Below are 17,162 nucleotides of genomic sequence, written 5' to 3'. Positions count from 1 at the left end.
ATAGAAAGGGGGTTTAACCTTTTCTTAAGAACATTAAACAAAAAAAAAGAGATTAATACAAAACGAGCAGAAAACTCAATGATTCAATAATTCAGTCTTTTGGTGCATCTTAAAAATGTTTTACCTTATATTTGAAACGTAAATATTTAGATATATTTGTATATGTTTCCAGTATCCCCCTTCCCTTTTGGATAATGAACTCTTCCGGCTATTCGAAGTGTTAGCGGGAGGAAGTTGCTGTTGAAGCGGACAGGGGGGACTTAATATAAGCTTTTGAGTAAATACAACATAAAATAACATACTAGTAAATATCATTGTTAAAATAGATTATTGATCTATTATAGAAAACGTTGTACGGGAGAGAATACGATATATCTACTATTTAATCTCAGTAACAGCGTCTATTGTCAACTAGCATAGCCTGCTGTATGTTTACAAAACCTACCGCGAACTGTTTAGATAGTTTCTTCATATCAGTTAATATTTTTTAGTTCAAGCCCGCCATTGACCGTACTTGGGTGTGAAGATGGATGTATCGACCTGTTTGAAGTCTCTTCTGTTGGCCATTCGTCAGTACAGAAATAACAGAAGCGCTTTAAATGCATCACAGCTGCAGAAACACATTGAAGTGAGTGAAAACATTTATCTGTGGGGTTATTGAAAACAATCGGTTTTATTTGTGTGATCTCTCCAATCATTTAGTCACCTTCAAGTTGTTCCAAAGTCCAAAACGTCTTTTTAATTCTTATGTGAAACACACAAAGAGATAGGGAATGGCAGTCAACAACCCCTTCATTTCTTCGTTATATAACTTACAATGAAAGTGAATGGTGACTGAGGCTGTCATTCATCTCCTTTAATGTTTAGGAAGAAAAAAAAAAAAAGCTATTTCTTAAATATTCAACATAATTTTTCTAGTTATATTAAAAAAAATTGTTTATTAATCTTTTGGATGCCACAGACCCCCAAAGTTCTGAAGGACCTTCATCCTAAATTTTAAAAAGCAGCTATATATTATTTTATGTATAAAGACCCAAAATTAATATTATAAATATGTTTAAAAAATATTAAGAAAATATTTTCTATTGTTAATGTAGTTTCTATTGTTACATTATTCTTTTTCCAGCACACTATAGTACTATACTGTTTTATTTATTACTGTATTATTTGTTAATTAATTTGCTTAATATATATATATATATATATATATATATATATATATATATATATATATATATATATATAAGCAAATTAATTTAATATAAAATATCCAACATTTTAATTGCTATTTTTAATTCCACAGGATGTTTCAGGGCTGAAATGTGGTGGAGTGCTGTTTTCAGGTCAAGTGCTGCCCAGCGAGTGTTTGAGTGGACTCGTGGAAGTAGCTGGAGATCCCAACACCAGTCACGCACTGATGGGATCCATTATATCCCTGCTGGCACAGTTTGGTACTAAACCCTTTAATGTAGTTCCACAGTCAGTTTATAGTCATATCACCCTTTATTTAACCATGCATGTACATTTCTTAATGACCCAGCAGCTTCTGATGGTGAGGCTAAAGAGGCTCTTCACAGCAGCTACAACTTCACCGGCACACTGGCATCCATAATCCACTGCAACAGAAGCACACCAGAAGAGCCTCTTGTGCTGCAGGTGAGAGTACTGCTGTTTTTTAAGATGAACCCTACACTTCACAAAACATGCTTTTTTTTAAAGTGCATATGTTTATAACTGGTCAAAAAATGTTTATATGTTTGATGTGACTTTCACTACCACTCAAAGTTTAAAGTAACTTGCATTTATTTTAATATATTTTAAAATGTAATGTATTCCTGTGGTGGCAAAGCAGAATTTTGAGCAGCCATTACTCCAGTCTTCATACTTCAGAAATCATTCTAATATTCTGATTTGGTGCTTAAGAAGTTTCTCTATGATTTGGAAAACAACTGACCTATCGGTAAGCCCCTCCCCTCGAACGCAGACTAGCCAATGGCAGAAACATCGAGCAATAACATAGAGAAACATTGGAAGATCCGAAGCTCGCATCGGTTTTATGGGGTCTATGCTTCAAAAATGGAAAAACGATGTGCCTGGGGTACTTGTAACACTGATTCCAGGTATCCTGAGAGGATGGGAAATATAATTTATTTTATTACATTTCCTGATTCCAAACAAAACAGAGCAAAATGTCCCTAAGTATTCACCCCAATATAAATGAATACAAAAACGTTCATATTCTGTTTTTCATACACTCATTGTCACAAATTTCATCTGCTCAAGCAGAATGTTAATGTTATCTTGTGCTTTAGCAAGGTATCTCTGGCTAAAACTAGCTAACATTAATGTTAGTGAGTCCATGCTAATGTACAAACTAGGGATGCACCGATATGAAAATTTTGGGCTGATAACCAATAATTCTTTTTACATGAAAGCCGCTAACCGATATGTTGGCCGATAAATCTAAATCCAATTTTTATATATTTTTTGAGAGCCTGATTGCAAAAAAATTCTCACCATTAAAAGCCATTAAACACTTCAACATAAATAAAACAATGCTTAAATAATGCAAACAAGTCACTGGACAACATTACTTAACATTAAATGTAAAAAAAAAAAATCATGTGCCATGGATAAATTAAACGGAATAGCTTACGCATCGACAATTAAATTATTTTAATTAAACCATATTATTGATGAAAATAATAAGATAAAAATAAAAGTGGTGGTTATTATTCATATATCAATGATTTTAAAAAAGTAGTGTGTTAAATTAATACCACTGTTTCAAATAGCAGCATGCAGTTTTAGCGCTGCTGAAGAGCTGAATGAACACTGTTAAACTGAAGCGCATATTATTTATACAACATAAACATAATATTATAACTTATATGTGCACAAAAAGACGCAAATGCGCAAGAGCTTGAACTAAGTTACACGCTAATAAGATTAAGATTGACGCGCTCTTGGCTCTTCCCACAACAAAGCGCTGAAACATGACAAATTAAACCAAAGAATTCACAATGTTTTATTATAATAGTGTTCTCATTATGATATTATATATATGATAGTCCCAATCATTGCTATTAATGTTGTGCATTGCTGTTCGAGCTGCGTGCGCTGAAACTTAAGAGCTGAATGAACACTGGTAAACTGAAGCTTGCTGGCAGCTTATTTAACTCAAGGAAACGCATCATATATGAGATTAATCAGCTATTTATACAACATAAACATAATATTACAACTTGTATGTACAAAAAGACGCAAATGCACAAGTGAACAGTTACGTGCTAACCAGAATGTGTAACTTCTGTTGTGGATGTGCTCTTCCCGCAACAACACGCTGAAACACGACAAATTAAACCAAAGAATTCACAACATTTTATTATAATAGTTTTCTCATTATAATATTATATATATCAGGGGTTCCCAAACACATTCCTGGAGCCTCCCCAACACTGCACATTTTGCATGTCTCCTTTGTCTGACACACCCATTTCAGTGTCAGTGTTCAGTGTCTACTAATGAGCTGATGAGTTGAATCAGGTGTGATTGATAAAGGAGACATGCAAAATGTGCAGTGTTGGGGAGGCTCCAGGAATGTGTTTGGGAACCCCTGATATATATCATGACAGTCCCAATCATAGAGTTATTAATGTTGTGCTTTGCTGTTTGAGCTGCATGCCCTGAGCTAAAGATGATCTCAGAAGCGATCTATTAACGCTCTATTAGCTTAACCAAACGAATTCTATAGGCCTATGAGATAAATAATACATATATGCATAAAATAAACACAATATTACAACCCACAATTGCACAAAAGGCTGCAAATGCACAAGCGAACTTAACTGTGCTAGTCATGAATGTGCAGCTTCGTTGTGGATGCGCTCTTCCCGTAACAACTCGCTAAAACACAGGCGCACAAAGATTCCATTCATTATTTTACATTAATGTTCTCATTATAATATGACAGACTTGCCCTGTACATGTTGCACTTCGCTGTATTTTCCTTTTCGAAGTGATTCCAATAATATTTCAAGCAATTAAAAACCATCATGGCGAACAGTGCGCATCTGAAGTGCCTCTGCAGGAAATAATGCATTATTTATCGGTTTTAATATATTGGCCAAATTGTCTTTTTGGTTCGATAACGATAACCGAAAAATTAACATTTATCGGACGATACCTATATGGTGGCCGATATATCGTGCATCCCTAGTACAAACCTAAATAGCGGACTGTTCTCACGTCTTGTACAGTGTAGGTCACATAAACGAAGGTCTACATTTCAGTGCTTCTCCATATTAAACTGGTTAAATGTACATTAATTTAATCGTACCCTGCGATACATGAACAGTGTTGATCCTGCATGTTGTCATCTGTTATCGTGATGACCGACCGTAATATGAGACTTCTCCCACTTGCATTGTGATCTGTAAACCCTCACCTCGAGTTACCCACCGTATTTATCTTTAAATATTTTATATTTAAAATGGAACATTTAATTCCCTTTTGGTGGCCTTCTGTGTCCAAAATTGTGCAAAAACATCGCGGGACAAGGTTTTCACACTGTAGCTGTCATTGTAAGACAGTGAGCAACTCCATTTGTTTATCGGAGGGAGCAACTGTAACTAAGGGGGGCAGGGCTTACCGATAGGTCAGTTGTGCTGCTTATTATTTCTGTAGAGCATTTATTTAAAATAGAAATCTTTTGTAACAATGTAAAACAATGTCCAACCATTAGTTTTCTGTGAGCGAGCATTGGCTGGGAGGTGCGCTAAAATAAAATTCTGCCCACTATTAAATATTTAGCTTCAGTTGGAAATACATCACTATACTAATGTCAAGTCAGTAGCTACTTCTGGTTCACACAGACTTTAAATGTCGCTGCACAGATTGCACAATTGTTATTTCACTACGTTTAGTTAAAGTTATCCAAAATGGCTGGATTAAAAAAAAGATTACTTTGGATGTTATCCTATGTGGTAATGTGACTAATGTCTCTAATGCTGTCCACAGTGCCTTAATGTGCTGCAGCGACTGACCTACGGTGTGAGGACTCTGCATTGTGCCTCTCACATCCATGAACTCATCAGCTTCCTAATGCAACATGTGTAAGACCCACGACATTCACTTTTCTGCTTTGTGCATAGATGTTCATTTGATGTAAATGACTTTTACACTTTTTAACGGAGCAGTCCTGATATTAATAAAGATGATGTATATAACTGTACAATACTGTTCAAAAGTTTCAGAAAATTTCATAAATATATTAATATACTTTTATTCAGCAAGGGTGCTTTAAATTGTTCAAAAATTACAGTAAAATCATGAATCTGTTTTAAATGAATGTGGTTCTTTAAAGAATGTTTCACAGTTTCCACAAAAATATTAATCAGCACAACTATTCAACATTGATAATAATAAGCAATGTTTATTAAGCACATTAGATTATTAAGCATATTAGAATGATTTCTGAAGGATCATGTGACACTGAAGACTGGAGTAATGATGCTAAAAATTCAGCTTTACCATCACAGGAATAAATTACATAAGAAAAGTTGTTTTACATTGTACAAATTTTGTAAACAATATTACTGTTTTCAATGTATTTTGATCAAATAAATGCAGCCTCTGTGAGCATACATTTTTTTTTTCAAAAACCTTTTAATTGTATCATGGAAAGTTTTATTTTTCTGGCCAAAGTGTATAAAATATAATAAATACTAAAACTGTTCATGTCTGAGGGATGTACTAATCATTATTCAGGGCCGTAAATGCAATCATGATACTACCATATTGACAAGTCTTGCCTGTGAAACTCTTTTTGGTATTTTATTAACAGGAAGCAGACATGGCAGGGGTTGTGTAGTGGAAAACCACAACACTGAACTGAAAAAGTGCTTTTAATCACAAAGGCTGGGTTTATATCAGCACCCTTTATAAGGTGCAAATGCATTAAGCTCTTGCACAGACATGGTTATGCATGCAAAAGATAACAGATTTGTGCATTTGATGCAAGTATGCTAATAAGAACATAGTTTTTATTTATTTATAAAATAAAAACTATGCATAAAATATAATGCTTTTTATGATTGTTTTTAGCCAGTCAAGTAATGATGACATTGTAAAGGCCTGCTTGGGCCTGATGGCCAACCTCTGTCGACATGACATCTCTGTGCAGTCACACATCAAATCTCAGGTCAGAATCGGCATCACGATGAACTCTCAATATGAACTCTTATAAGTTTTGTTAGTGAACTAACCTGCTGATGACTATTATACCTACTCTTTTTTTTTTTTTTTTTCCCCAGAGTAATGTGAAGGCATTCTACAGAGCCTTGGTTAATTTTCTAGGTCACAACCGTCTGACTGTGGTTGTTTTTGCTCTGTCTATATTATCAAGTTTGACTCTAAATGAAGAAGTTGGGCAGAAGGTATGTTTGAGATGTAGTGCTGATGTTGGTTAGCTGGTATAGTTCTCATCTTGTCTTGTGGCTGGAAACTTGTGGCCCTGTACTTATTTTCCATTTGAGGTTATATTACTTAAGTGTTTTTTTTCTTTTGCAGCTGTTTAATGCAAAGAACATTCATCAGACCTTTCAACTGATATTTAACATCACCGTCAACGGAGATGGCACATTAACTAGGAATTATGCTGTGGACTTGTTAGTGGATCTCCTGAAAAACCCCAAAATTGCTGATTACCTGACCAAGTATGCTTATCGGGTGTCTGATGGCATTGTTTTAAATGGCTTTCTAGTACAGTCTGAACACACTTTTTTTTTCTCACACTAGGTATAAACACCTCTCAGTTTGTCTGTCCGAGGTTCTTGGGCTATTACATAACAAAGATCCTGATACTGCATCAAAGGTCAAATACATTGTTTTTTCATAAAATCTTTGTTTTGTCAAGTAATTCATTTTTTTTTTGGCAAAATATGTTTAATTTCAAACCTTTAAACATTAGCTTGTAGACCAAAAGGTCTTGAATTCTTGTCCAGGCTGGTGCAGATAGTCATAAGCTCTTGTCTGTGCAGGTTATGGAGTTGCTGGTTTCTCTGTGCTCAGTCCCTGTCCTGCGTAAGCTCGTCTGTGAGACAGTGCTCCGTCCTCCAGCCCCTCGACTGCAGCCTGCTATTAGAAAAGGTGTTCAGGCTCGAGGGTCTGAACCGAGTTTAGCGCTCGTCCACTGGGTTACGTCACCTCTGGATGGTCCAGAGCAGTGCTACATGCAGGCTCTGTCCTTTCTGGCTGAGCTTTTTGAAGTATGCCAGTGTTTCAATTCAGTTTATTTGAATAATCCTTCTCAAAATACATATTGTTCTTAAACAGTTTTACAAAGAATAGTGCCTAACAAACACCGCACTGAATAAGCTAAATGTGAGAGTGGCAGAAAAAATTCCCAAGATGTTTTGTGCACAAAATAAGGATGCACCAACATTACAAATTTGGACATATTTGAAATTTTGTCTTATTTTGTGACCAATATTGTAGCCAATACCTAAGATGTTGGATATAAAAAATACAGATATAATAATAATAATAATAATGTATTAATGTTAGATATAATAAGATGTTTTGTGCACAAAATAGGGAAGCACCAACATTACAAATCTGGGCGTATTTTAAATTGTTTTATGTATTATTTTGTTGCCAATACCTAATATATGATGTTAGATATGAAAAATACATGCATAATAAAATTCTATTATGTAAAATTCTGTTATTACAAACAGTAACAACACTAAAATTAAACACAGTCATTTTAAAGGCATTACAATATTATAATGTACAGTATGAAAATGGATATACATTTTGGGATTTCTTAAAGACTACATTTAACAGTGTTTTTTTTTTTTTTATAATTAAATAATAATGTAATTAAATTATTTTATTGGTGTTTTTAAAGATTAACAAAATGTGATGTCTTCAAATGTAATTGTTTTCTCAGGTCCATTAAATAATATTACCAGATACAACTTTTGATTTTAATAATATATTACTAAATATTGAAATTTATATATATTGAAAGCTTTATTGTAGCGTTACCGTTTTTCTATTCAGTTCTTTTAATTTCTATAATATTTTTCTGTAATAAATTAGGAATCCTTGCCAGATGCAGATATTTGGTTTGTGTCATGTTAGTGACATTCTGCCCTATTTGTTTGTGCTTGTTTTCTCCCAGGAGGCGATCGATTCCTCTCTGTGCAGCTCAGCTCAGTCGTTTGTAGAGCTCCTCCTGCAGGAGGTGTTGGTTTTGCTGCAGTCTCCAGACTCCACTGAAGGAGACCAGCTGCTAAAGAAACACTGTCTGCGTGCAGGCCGTGTCGTTGACTTTCTGCTAGATATCCTTATTAGGCACAAATAATCACACCTCACAGGACAAGCTGTCTGTTTGATGGGCTAGTGTTAGTAGCCAATCTGTATAAGCAAATATCAGATAATTAATTAGCCTGGCTTATGAATTGACCAGTAATGTATTGTGATTGTCTGATTCTACTGTAATAGTATAGATATCCTTGACTCTTTTACTGCTTTGCGGCGATGATGCTCTGAGATTGCTGGTGTCCCAGCGGCTCAGTCCTGAAGTGTGCGTCTCACAGGTGGAGCTTCTGCTGTCCTACAGTCAGGACCTCTCTGGGTCCACCTGTACTACCTCCAACTACCAGCTCAGGTAATGAAACGTTTTGGAAGTAATATTGTTTGTGAGAAAGTATTGAAACTTACAGTAGTATTCAATCAAAATACAGTACAACAATAAAATTGTGAAATATTATTAAAATACAAATTAAAATAACTTTTCTATTTTAAAATCTAATTTATCAATGTGATGGCAAAGCTTTCACCAGATCTTTGAGAAATTGTCCTTCAAAAAAAAAAAAAAAGTTGTCTTGTGCATCTCTAGTCAGTTGTGCTCTAAAGTGATACTGAAGACTCTAGAACTGATGAGCCACCTTAGACAGCAGATGCCAGACATGGAGACGTCCTTCTACAGGATATTACAGGTACAAGACATACGCTGCGCTTCCTCGCTGCCCTTTCTGTTAACTCTGTATCAGATATATATAACTTTCCCTTGAGTCAAGTCAAGTCACTATTATTTGTATAGTGCTTTTAACAATGCAAATTGTGTCAAAGCAGCTTTATATCAGCTTGATATAAATAGTGTCATTCTCCTCTGTCCAGACAAAATCAGCAGCTTAAATCTAGACTGCAGCAGAGTCATATTGTCCTTGACACGACCTCTGTTCTATTGCATGCAGGACCAGCGCATGGTAACACCTTTCTCATTAGCGATGAATTCGAACTGCAGAGAGCATGTGCAAGTCGCCCTTCGCATACTTTTTGAAGCGGCCCCTCTCCCCGACTTCCCCTCTGTCATGTGAGTCAACAGAACACAGTGTGAACGTTTACTCTGAAGTGTCAACTTTCAGTACGACAGTCCAGGCGGCTGTATATGAAGTACAGAATATTGTGACTGTCAGCTTAATGACTGAGTGAAATAATATAAAAATAAGGTATAAATTTGAAATTGTTTTCATTTTAATTTGTGGTGCTTGCAAAGGCATTACTGTTGCTCATACTTAGAATTAGAAATTTGAATGAACTGGTAATTAAAATTTTATGCATAAGTTAACTAAGCTTTTTAAATCATGATTTGATATAAAATCTGCAGAAAATTCCATTAATGATTAAATGTTAATGCTAAAACAGCAAGTAAGTCTTCCTTAAATGTAGAAGTGTTGCATTACTACCAAACTGTACATAACCGTAAAAGCGTGGTTTTGGCAAGATTATTTTAAAAGTTTTGAAAATGTTTACCAAGGCTGCATTAATTTGATCAAAAATACAGTGAAACGGTAATATTGTGAAATATTATTATTATGTAGGATTAAATATTGTTTTATGACTGGGTTTTTCATTTTTATTTTAATATGTTTTTAATATATTCCTGTCATGGCAAAGCTGGATTTTCAGCACCATTACTCCAGTCTACAGTGTAACATGATCCTTCAGAAATCATTCTAATATGCTGATTTGCTGCTCAAGAAAAATTTCTTAGTATTATCAATGTTGAAAACAGTTGTGCTGCTTAATATTTTTGTAGAAACTTTTGTGTTTATAAATAAAAAGTTCTAAAGAACAGTATTTATTTGAAATATAAACCTTTTATAGCATTGTAAATGTCTTTACTGTCACTTTTGATCAATTTAATGCACCCTTGCTAAACCCTAATATTAGTGCCTATATTTAATATAGGCATTAAATCCTGGAAAGTAAATGTTTCTCTGTCACTTTTGTTTTAAGTCTTGGGGACAGTATTGCTGCCAATAATGCATACCGTCAGAAGGACAGTGAGTTGTCGATCCGGAGCAGTCCTGCTAGCGAAGATGTGTCTTTTGTGGGGAAGAGTTTTCCCATGATGCACGCCGAACCTTCTGGTTCTGCTTGCCAAAGTATTGACAGCCTCATCGAGAAGCTTCAGAATGGAGTGGAGGTATTGTGTTTGTCTGGGCATGAGCAGCTGAATCTGACTCATTAGTTCTGTGACCACAGTGTCTGCAGACATTCCATCGTGGGTTTAGTTGCATGCCGTTCCATACTGACAATAGAAATGTGCCCACAAGTGGATGGCATGTTTGTTTTTTTGTTTTATTTCTAATGTTGTAGTGTTGTAGTTACAGGAGAAGGTCAAAGATGTACACATGTCAGAGATCATTGATGTGTATGAGCAGAAGCTTTCAGCACTAGCGGTGAGTGACCAAGTTAGGAAGGAACTTCCTGTTTTGTATTATGTAACATATGCAGACTTTGTATTTATATGTGCTTTTGTATATGTAGTGTAAAGAGAGCCGTCTGCAGGACCTTTTGGAGGCCAAAGCACTCGCGCTGTCACAGGCAGATCGACTGATTGCTCAATACCGCTGTCAGAGAGCTCAGGCGGAAGCTGAGGTTACACACACATTTTCTTTCTTTTTCTTTCTACAATGAAAGTTTTTATGCATGTGTGTTTTGAGTTGCGCTAATATATATATATATATATATATATATATATATATATATATATATATATATATACACATACACACACACATACATACATACATACATACGTATACATACATATACATACACACATACATACATACATACATATACACATACACACATACATACATATACACATACACACATACATATATAAAAGGAAAAGACAGAAACTGAGTCATCAAACAGTTAAACCCAGTGTGATGAAGTTATATATATATATATATATATATATATATATATATATATATATATATAAGTGCTGTCGAATGATTAATCGTGATTAATCACATTCAAAATAAAGGTTTTAGTTTAAATAATGTGTGTGTGTGTATGTATGTATGTATGTATGTATATATATATATATACACACACAAACACTTGCATGTATATATTTAAGAAAGATATGTTGTATATATATTTATATATAATATAAATATATGAATGTATATGCATGAAAATATTATATTACTATATATACATAATAAATATACACAGTACATATATTAGGTAAACAAAAACTTTTATTTTGGATGCGATTAATCATTTGACAGCACTAATATATATCAAAATAAGTCTCTTATGCTCATCAAAACTGCATTTTTGATAAAAAATACAGTAAAATGGCAATATTGGGAAACAATGAAATTTCCATTTAAAGGAACTGGTTGATATTTGCACTATGATAGACATTTTAATGTGCATATGAGCACATTCTTTATTTTATTTGTAAAACCTATTGGTGTTTTCAATCTTTCTCCTTTCTAGGCACGTAAATTGGCATCTCTACTCAAAGACACGGAGCGGAAGAAAGAGGATCTGCAGACGGAGTTGAATGATCATCTGTTGGAGGTCGAGAGACTGAAATCTGACAGCCAGCAGCTCCTGGAGCACAACGGCCGTCTGCAGGAAGTCGCTGACCAGCATCAGGAGCTAAAGGGCACCTACAACCAGCTGCTCAGTAGGTCAGTGTTCCTCTCTCTCACACACTCAGGAATGGATCCGTCAAATGTTTTATTACAGATAAGCAGTGATGGGAATAACGGCGTTACTAACGGCATTATTTTTTTCAGCAACGAGTAATCAAACTAATTACTGTTTCCCCCGTTACAACACCGTTACCGTTACTGACAATAAAATGCGGCGTTACTATAATTTATTATATTATTAGAATTTTATTTTATTTTTCAGTTCATCTGAATGTATGTGCAGTGTAGCTGTATTTGACGTACCGTAAACTCTAGCGTGAAGTCGCACAGCTCGCCGTCGCTTTGTCCCACACTCGCAAAGAAAGATACAGAGCAAGAGAGTCTTTCATAACATGCAGAATTGACGCACTACATGTAAACGATAGTCTTTGTTGTATTTTCCTGTCAAAATAACGGAGTTCCTTTGGAATTCTGCAGCTTTTAAGAACTGTCGGTTTCTCTGGTAGTGGGCGGAACTAATGCGCAAACGACAATCTCATTGGCTGGCGCTCGCCTATTATCGTCCCTGTTTTGATTTCAGCAAATCAATTCGAGAGAACGCAGACAACGTGATTAATATTCATGAATCTAGCATCTCATTAATCCTTAGTGCATTTTATATTGTTATTAGTAGTAGAACTCGTTGTAGTTTTGTTATCAAATTTTCCCCCGTTTTTTATAGAAACACTATGTGACAAACGATATCTTAAGCACCACCACCAGACCTAAGTTCAGTCAACATGACAAATATGCATTCATACTTGGTTATTCTAATTACTAAAGTTCTATCATCATATAATGCTAAATTATCATAATATCATATAATGCTTGACTGACTGATGCTAAGTGTCAGTAGATAAATAGTGTAGATTAATGTACAATGTTTTATAATAATAATTTATTCTAGTTAGTGTCCATTTCATTAATTTAACACATTTAATATTGGGGGCATCCAAGTTATTTGACATTTGAACATTTTTAAAAAAAAGTAACGCAATAGTTACTTTCCCTGGTAATTAGTTACTTTTATAGTGATATAACTCAGTTACTAGCTCAGTTACTATTTGTGAGAAGTAACTAGTAACTATAACTAATTACTTTTTTAAAGTAACGTGCCCAACACTGCAGATAAGCAACCTCTAATTTTTTTTCTCACTTTTTTTATTTTAGGTATGACAAAAGTGAAGGGATGCTGAAGGAACTGCAGGCTGCTCATATCTCACTTACCCAGCAGGCTGAGGGGCTGAGAAAGACCAATGAGGGATTAAAACTCCAACAGGAGAGGTCAGTGTTTGAAAGGGTGGATTGAATCAGGCGTTTTTGACTTGTAGGGTGGCATGAAGCATAACCCAATTCTAATAATTATATGCTTATTCTTCATGCCACCATTGACTGAGTCAATAATAATAATATTATTATTATTATTAATAATAATAATAATAATTATTATTATTATTTTATAACAATTGTAAAATATTATTAATAATAATATATTACAATTGTCATTATTATTATTGGAGTTAGGTTATGCTCCATGTCTCCCTTAAAAATGTCACAAAATGATAATAAAATTATTATCATGAAGAATAACCCAAGTCCATTTAAAAGAAATAATAATAATAATAATGGATCTGCAGTAATAATAATAATAATTATTATTATTATTATTATTTATTATTATTATTTATTCAAGTTGAACTGTTCATCATGCCACCCTTCAATGGGTCAATAATAATAATAATCATCATAAATATTATTATTATTTTTATGGAAAATTAATTCAGTGACCTTTAATTTTTTTAATTTATCTGCTCAGGACTCTTGCAGAAATGGCAGAAAAAGAACAGCAGATAAAGGTCCTAAAGACAGATGTGCTGGAGAAAGAGAGAAAAATAACAGGTGAGAAAAAAGCAGTAGAATTAATTTCACACAGGTTTTATGCTCTTTCTGCTGTTTCAGTCATATACACTTATGCATTTGGTGTAAAGTGTACTATAAAGCCTCTTTCTGTTTTGTACCAGGTCTTGAGAACGATCTGAGGAGACAAGAAGAGCAGATCCATGAGATGGAGGAGAATATTTCCATCCTCAGGAAAGAGCTTAATAAGACAGAGCAAGCCCGGAAGGACAGCAGCATCAAGGTGCAGTCAACATTCACTCAAATTTATCAATCAATCTCAAATCATAGTGTGCCATGATTAAACAAAAAGTCCTAATTTAGCTTTTTCCTAGTTTATACCTGTTATTTAAGTGGTCAGGTAGGCTTAATAATGTTTCAGTGTGTTTTCTGTTGTTGTTTTCATTTGGCAGGCTTCCTCTCTGGAGCTGCAGAAATCCCAGTTAGAGGCCAAGGTGGAGAAGATGGAGGGAGAGCTGAGCAAACACACACAAATGATCGCCATGATACACAGTCTCAGCAGCGGCAAACTCAAGGGCGACGTCACCGCCAACCTCTCTCTGTGACACGTACATATTCATGCATACGCCATCAAGCCATGAAATACTTCACTTGCTTCATGAAATGAAAATAACTTATTTTATCTGTGTTTTGTCACTTTTAATATGTATACTTTGTATGTTTTCTTACATTCATGTTCTTATGTATATAAGTGAATGAATAAATGTCTGTAGACCTTTTGTAGATGTCTGCAATCATTTTGGATTACATTCATCATTTGAAATTATTTTTAGACTGAAATTATTCAGATGCTGATGTAATGTGAAGATTTTAAATGTTAATCTTTGGCCACCAGAGGGCACCGTACAAACACTGTTTAAAGTTTGTGACTGACACTATTTAAACTTTTCCCTTTTTCATTTTTCAATAAATGAGAGTAGTTATCCATGCATTAACTCTTTAATTTTTTCCACTCATTGTTTTATACAGATGTCTATCACTTTGTTTCTGAAGATGTTTTGCAACTGCTTGACACACAGCATTCATTTGGATTAATGCTGAGACGTCTTGTGCAACAGAAAAAATGTTCTGTGTTCTTTCAGTTTCAGAATTGATAAGGATTATTACACTGTGCTTTATTAGGGCCATTCATGTGAAAGATATGACTTCCCTGTAAAAATCTTCATTTAGGCCTTTAAAAAAATCACTGACTTAACTCATAGTTTCTGTTTAATTAATATATGAGTACACTGTTTCATTAAACAGAAATATTTTGGAATTTTATGGGTTGACTAATATAATCTTACCATTAGTTTCAGTGTTTGAATAGCTCATCCTGGCTTTAACTTTCTGTTCTACAGAACCTGATTTGTTACATACTTTCATAGATGTTTTGACAAGCTGTTTTTCAGCCAGTCAGAAGAATGTGGACTAGATAAACAGGACTATGACTATAATCATAGTAAGGTATGTCTTGTGTACAAAAAAAATTCCACACACCAGCTCTTTGTTGTTGTTTTTTTTTGTTTGTTTTTCTGATATCTGATTGAATTTATTTTTATTTTTTTTAAAAAAGCACCTGTTAAACTTACTTCACTTGTCTGTTTGAACATTCTCTCGGATTCTCACAGATTGTCAGAATCTGAACTCAATTCAAGGGGCAGATAAATCAGTAACCACAAACAACGCACTTTGAAATGTAACAGAAGTGGTGACTTGAAGTGGTTGATGTCGCATTCATAGTGCTTTTACGAAACAGTTTTTGAGACATGTTAAAACATGCAAGCCAGGCTGCACTTGTTCACCTAATTCTGATTTATTTGTAACAATTGCATGCGGAACAGTTCAAAACATTGTCTTATCTTTTTGTTGTTTTACAGCTGGAGGTGCGTCAGTTTCAGGTTAAAGGTATGATTTCTTTTATGATTTGATTGTTGAGTATATCTGACTCAGAGTTTCTGATAGTTTTGTTCTTCAGAGTGATTTACCAAGCCCTGTTATGGAATGAGGCAGCTGGATAGTTTCCAATTACATTTGAATATAAGAAATTATGTATTTACATCCTTCATAGCTGAGTTGACGTTCATTAAAGTGAATCATAGTGCAATTCATACAGGTAAAAGAACAGCAGAAAAACATGATTGCATTGATTAATTGACAGGTGGATAGACAGCTTATATATAATCATTGTAGTGTATGAAGTGGATGGTTGCCATGGTTACAGATTAGCACCTTCTGAAACAAGCAACAAAACTTGCTTGTTTGTGTATTTTTTTCTGGCTCAGTCTGTAGCAAGTTAACTCTTAAGAACAGTTTTCCTGGTTTCCTGTGGAATGAGCAAAAACTGGTTTCATGCATGCCATGGCCCTGAGACAGTAGAAGGATGACTGGAATCTGATCTATCCGCAGTCAGAGGTAAAGTATGTTAAAATTAGGAGAAAAAGTCCTTCAACATAGAGAAAAGACTGACTAAAACCTTGAAGCTTGAACGTTTGTGAGTTAGCAGTGAGTTTACAAGTACCATTGAGTCCGAGTAGTGACTGCTTCAGTGAACTCTCCCATTAAATGTTCACTGAGATTCACACACTCTTTTTCAGTCTCTCCGCTATCACTGGTTCCTCCCAGATTGCTTTTGCCTTCACGAGTCTTCTTATTTATCTTCAGGCTTACTGGTCTTCATTTAATAATCCCGAACAATAAATATGAATACTAAAGATAGGGTGCTGAATTTCCTTGTCCTTTTTCATCCACAAGACTTCTCACGTTTTCTGATTGCCTTGTTCCATTGTCTTTTGCAAAATATCCTGCAACTCCTCAGAAGTGGGTTCTGATGTGTTTTTTGTGTTTGATGTGTTTTTACATCTGGACAATTTCTGTGTGAAGATGGGAGCTCAGTTTCAGGTTATCATGTTGAGGTAAAAGACTTACAGTCTTGAGTTTAAAAGTTAAAAAGGAAGGCAGATTCATTTGAATGACATAAAAACTGGTGTAATGTAAATGTCCCAGGACTTTTACATGATGTTTTGGTAAATTTCAAATTTAGGCTATAAATAATATTATGATATAACAGTAGAATAACAAAATAAATTAACTCACCTTTAGTAATTCCTTTCTTTTAATTAAAACAAAAACAATAGCAACAGTAAAAATAATAGCTGCTATAATGCAGATAATTAGGCCTATGGATGCAATTTCCCCACCTGTATGGAAAGTAATAAGCATTAAATCTCTTTGAATGATGTCGGT

The 17,162-nt window shown here is 34.5% G+C and overlaps 1 protein-coding gene across 3 annotated transcripts; it reads left to right on the top strand.

Moving 5' to 3' along the window:
* The first annotated feature begins 193 nt into the window (after positions 1-193).
* cip2a (cellular inhibitor of PP2A) lies at positions 194-15,570 on the top strand. 3 transcript variants are annotated; one of them, XM_058764727.1, is made up of 22 exons: positions 194-277; positions 492-628; positions 1,304-1,451; positions 1,541-1,656; positions 5,020-5,114; positions 6,106-6,202; positions 6,315-6,437; positions 6,571-6,716; positions 6,799-6,874; positions 7,041-7,268; positions 8,189-8,348; positions 8,536-8,677; positions 8,909-9,008; positions 9,267-9,385; positions 10,312-10,501; positions 10,683-10,757; positions 10,846-10,956; positions 11,821-12,017; positions 13,191-13,304; positions 13,837-13,919; positions 14,042-14,160; positions 14,330-15,570. In XM_058764727.1, exons 2-22 carry the CDS (start codon positions 527-529, stop codon positions 14,480-14,482), a joined length of 2,694 nt encoding a protein of 897 aa, XP_058620710.1. In that variant the 5' UTR covers positions 194-277; positions 492-526; the 3' UTR covers positions 14,483-15,570. The 3 variants fall into 3 exon arrangements, with proteins under 3 accessions (XP_058620710.1, XP_058620711.1, XP_058620712.1); XM_058764728.1 differs by having other exon boundaries at positions 200-628; positions 1,544-1,656; XM_058764729.1 differs by having other exon boundaries at positions 200-628; positions 10,689-10,757.
* The last annotated feature ends 1,592 nt before the right edge of the window (positions 15,571-17,162 follow it).

The sequence above is a fragment of the Onychostoma macrolepis genome, chromosome 24 (assembly GCF_012432095.1).
Source record: "Onychostoma macrolepis isolate SWU-2019 chromosome 24, ASM1243209v1, whole genome shotgun sequence".
NCBI lineage: Eukaryota > Metazoa > Chordata > Actinopteri > Cypriniformes > Cyprinidae > Onychostoma > Onychostoma macrolepis.
This window is presented reverse-complemented; position numbering and strand designations above follow the sequence as displayed.

Bases quoted from the DNA above. Each gene is read 5' to 3' on its own strand.
- cip2a (XM_058764727.1), top strand. From the start codon at position 527: ATGGATGTATCGACCTGTTTGAAGTCTCTTCTGTTGGCCATTCGTCAG. The intron at 6,203-6,314 runs GTCAGAATCGGC...TTTTTTCCCCAG, and splicing joins AGTCACACATCAAATCTCAG to AGTAATGTGAAGGCATTCTA. The intron at 10,758-10,845 runs GTGAGTGACCAA...TTGTATATGTAG, and splicing joins AGAAGCTTTCAGCACTAGCG to TGTAAAGAGAGCCGTCTGCA.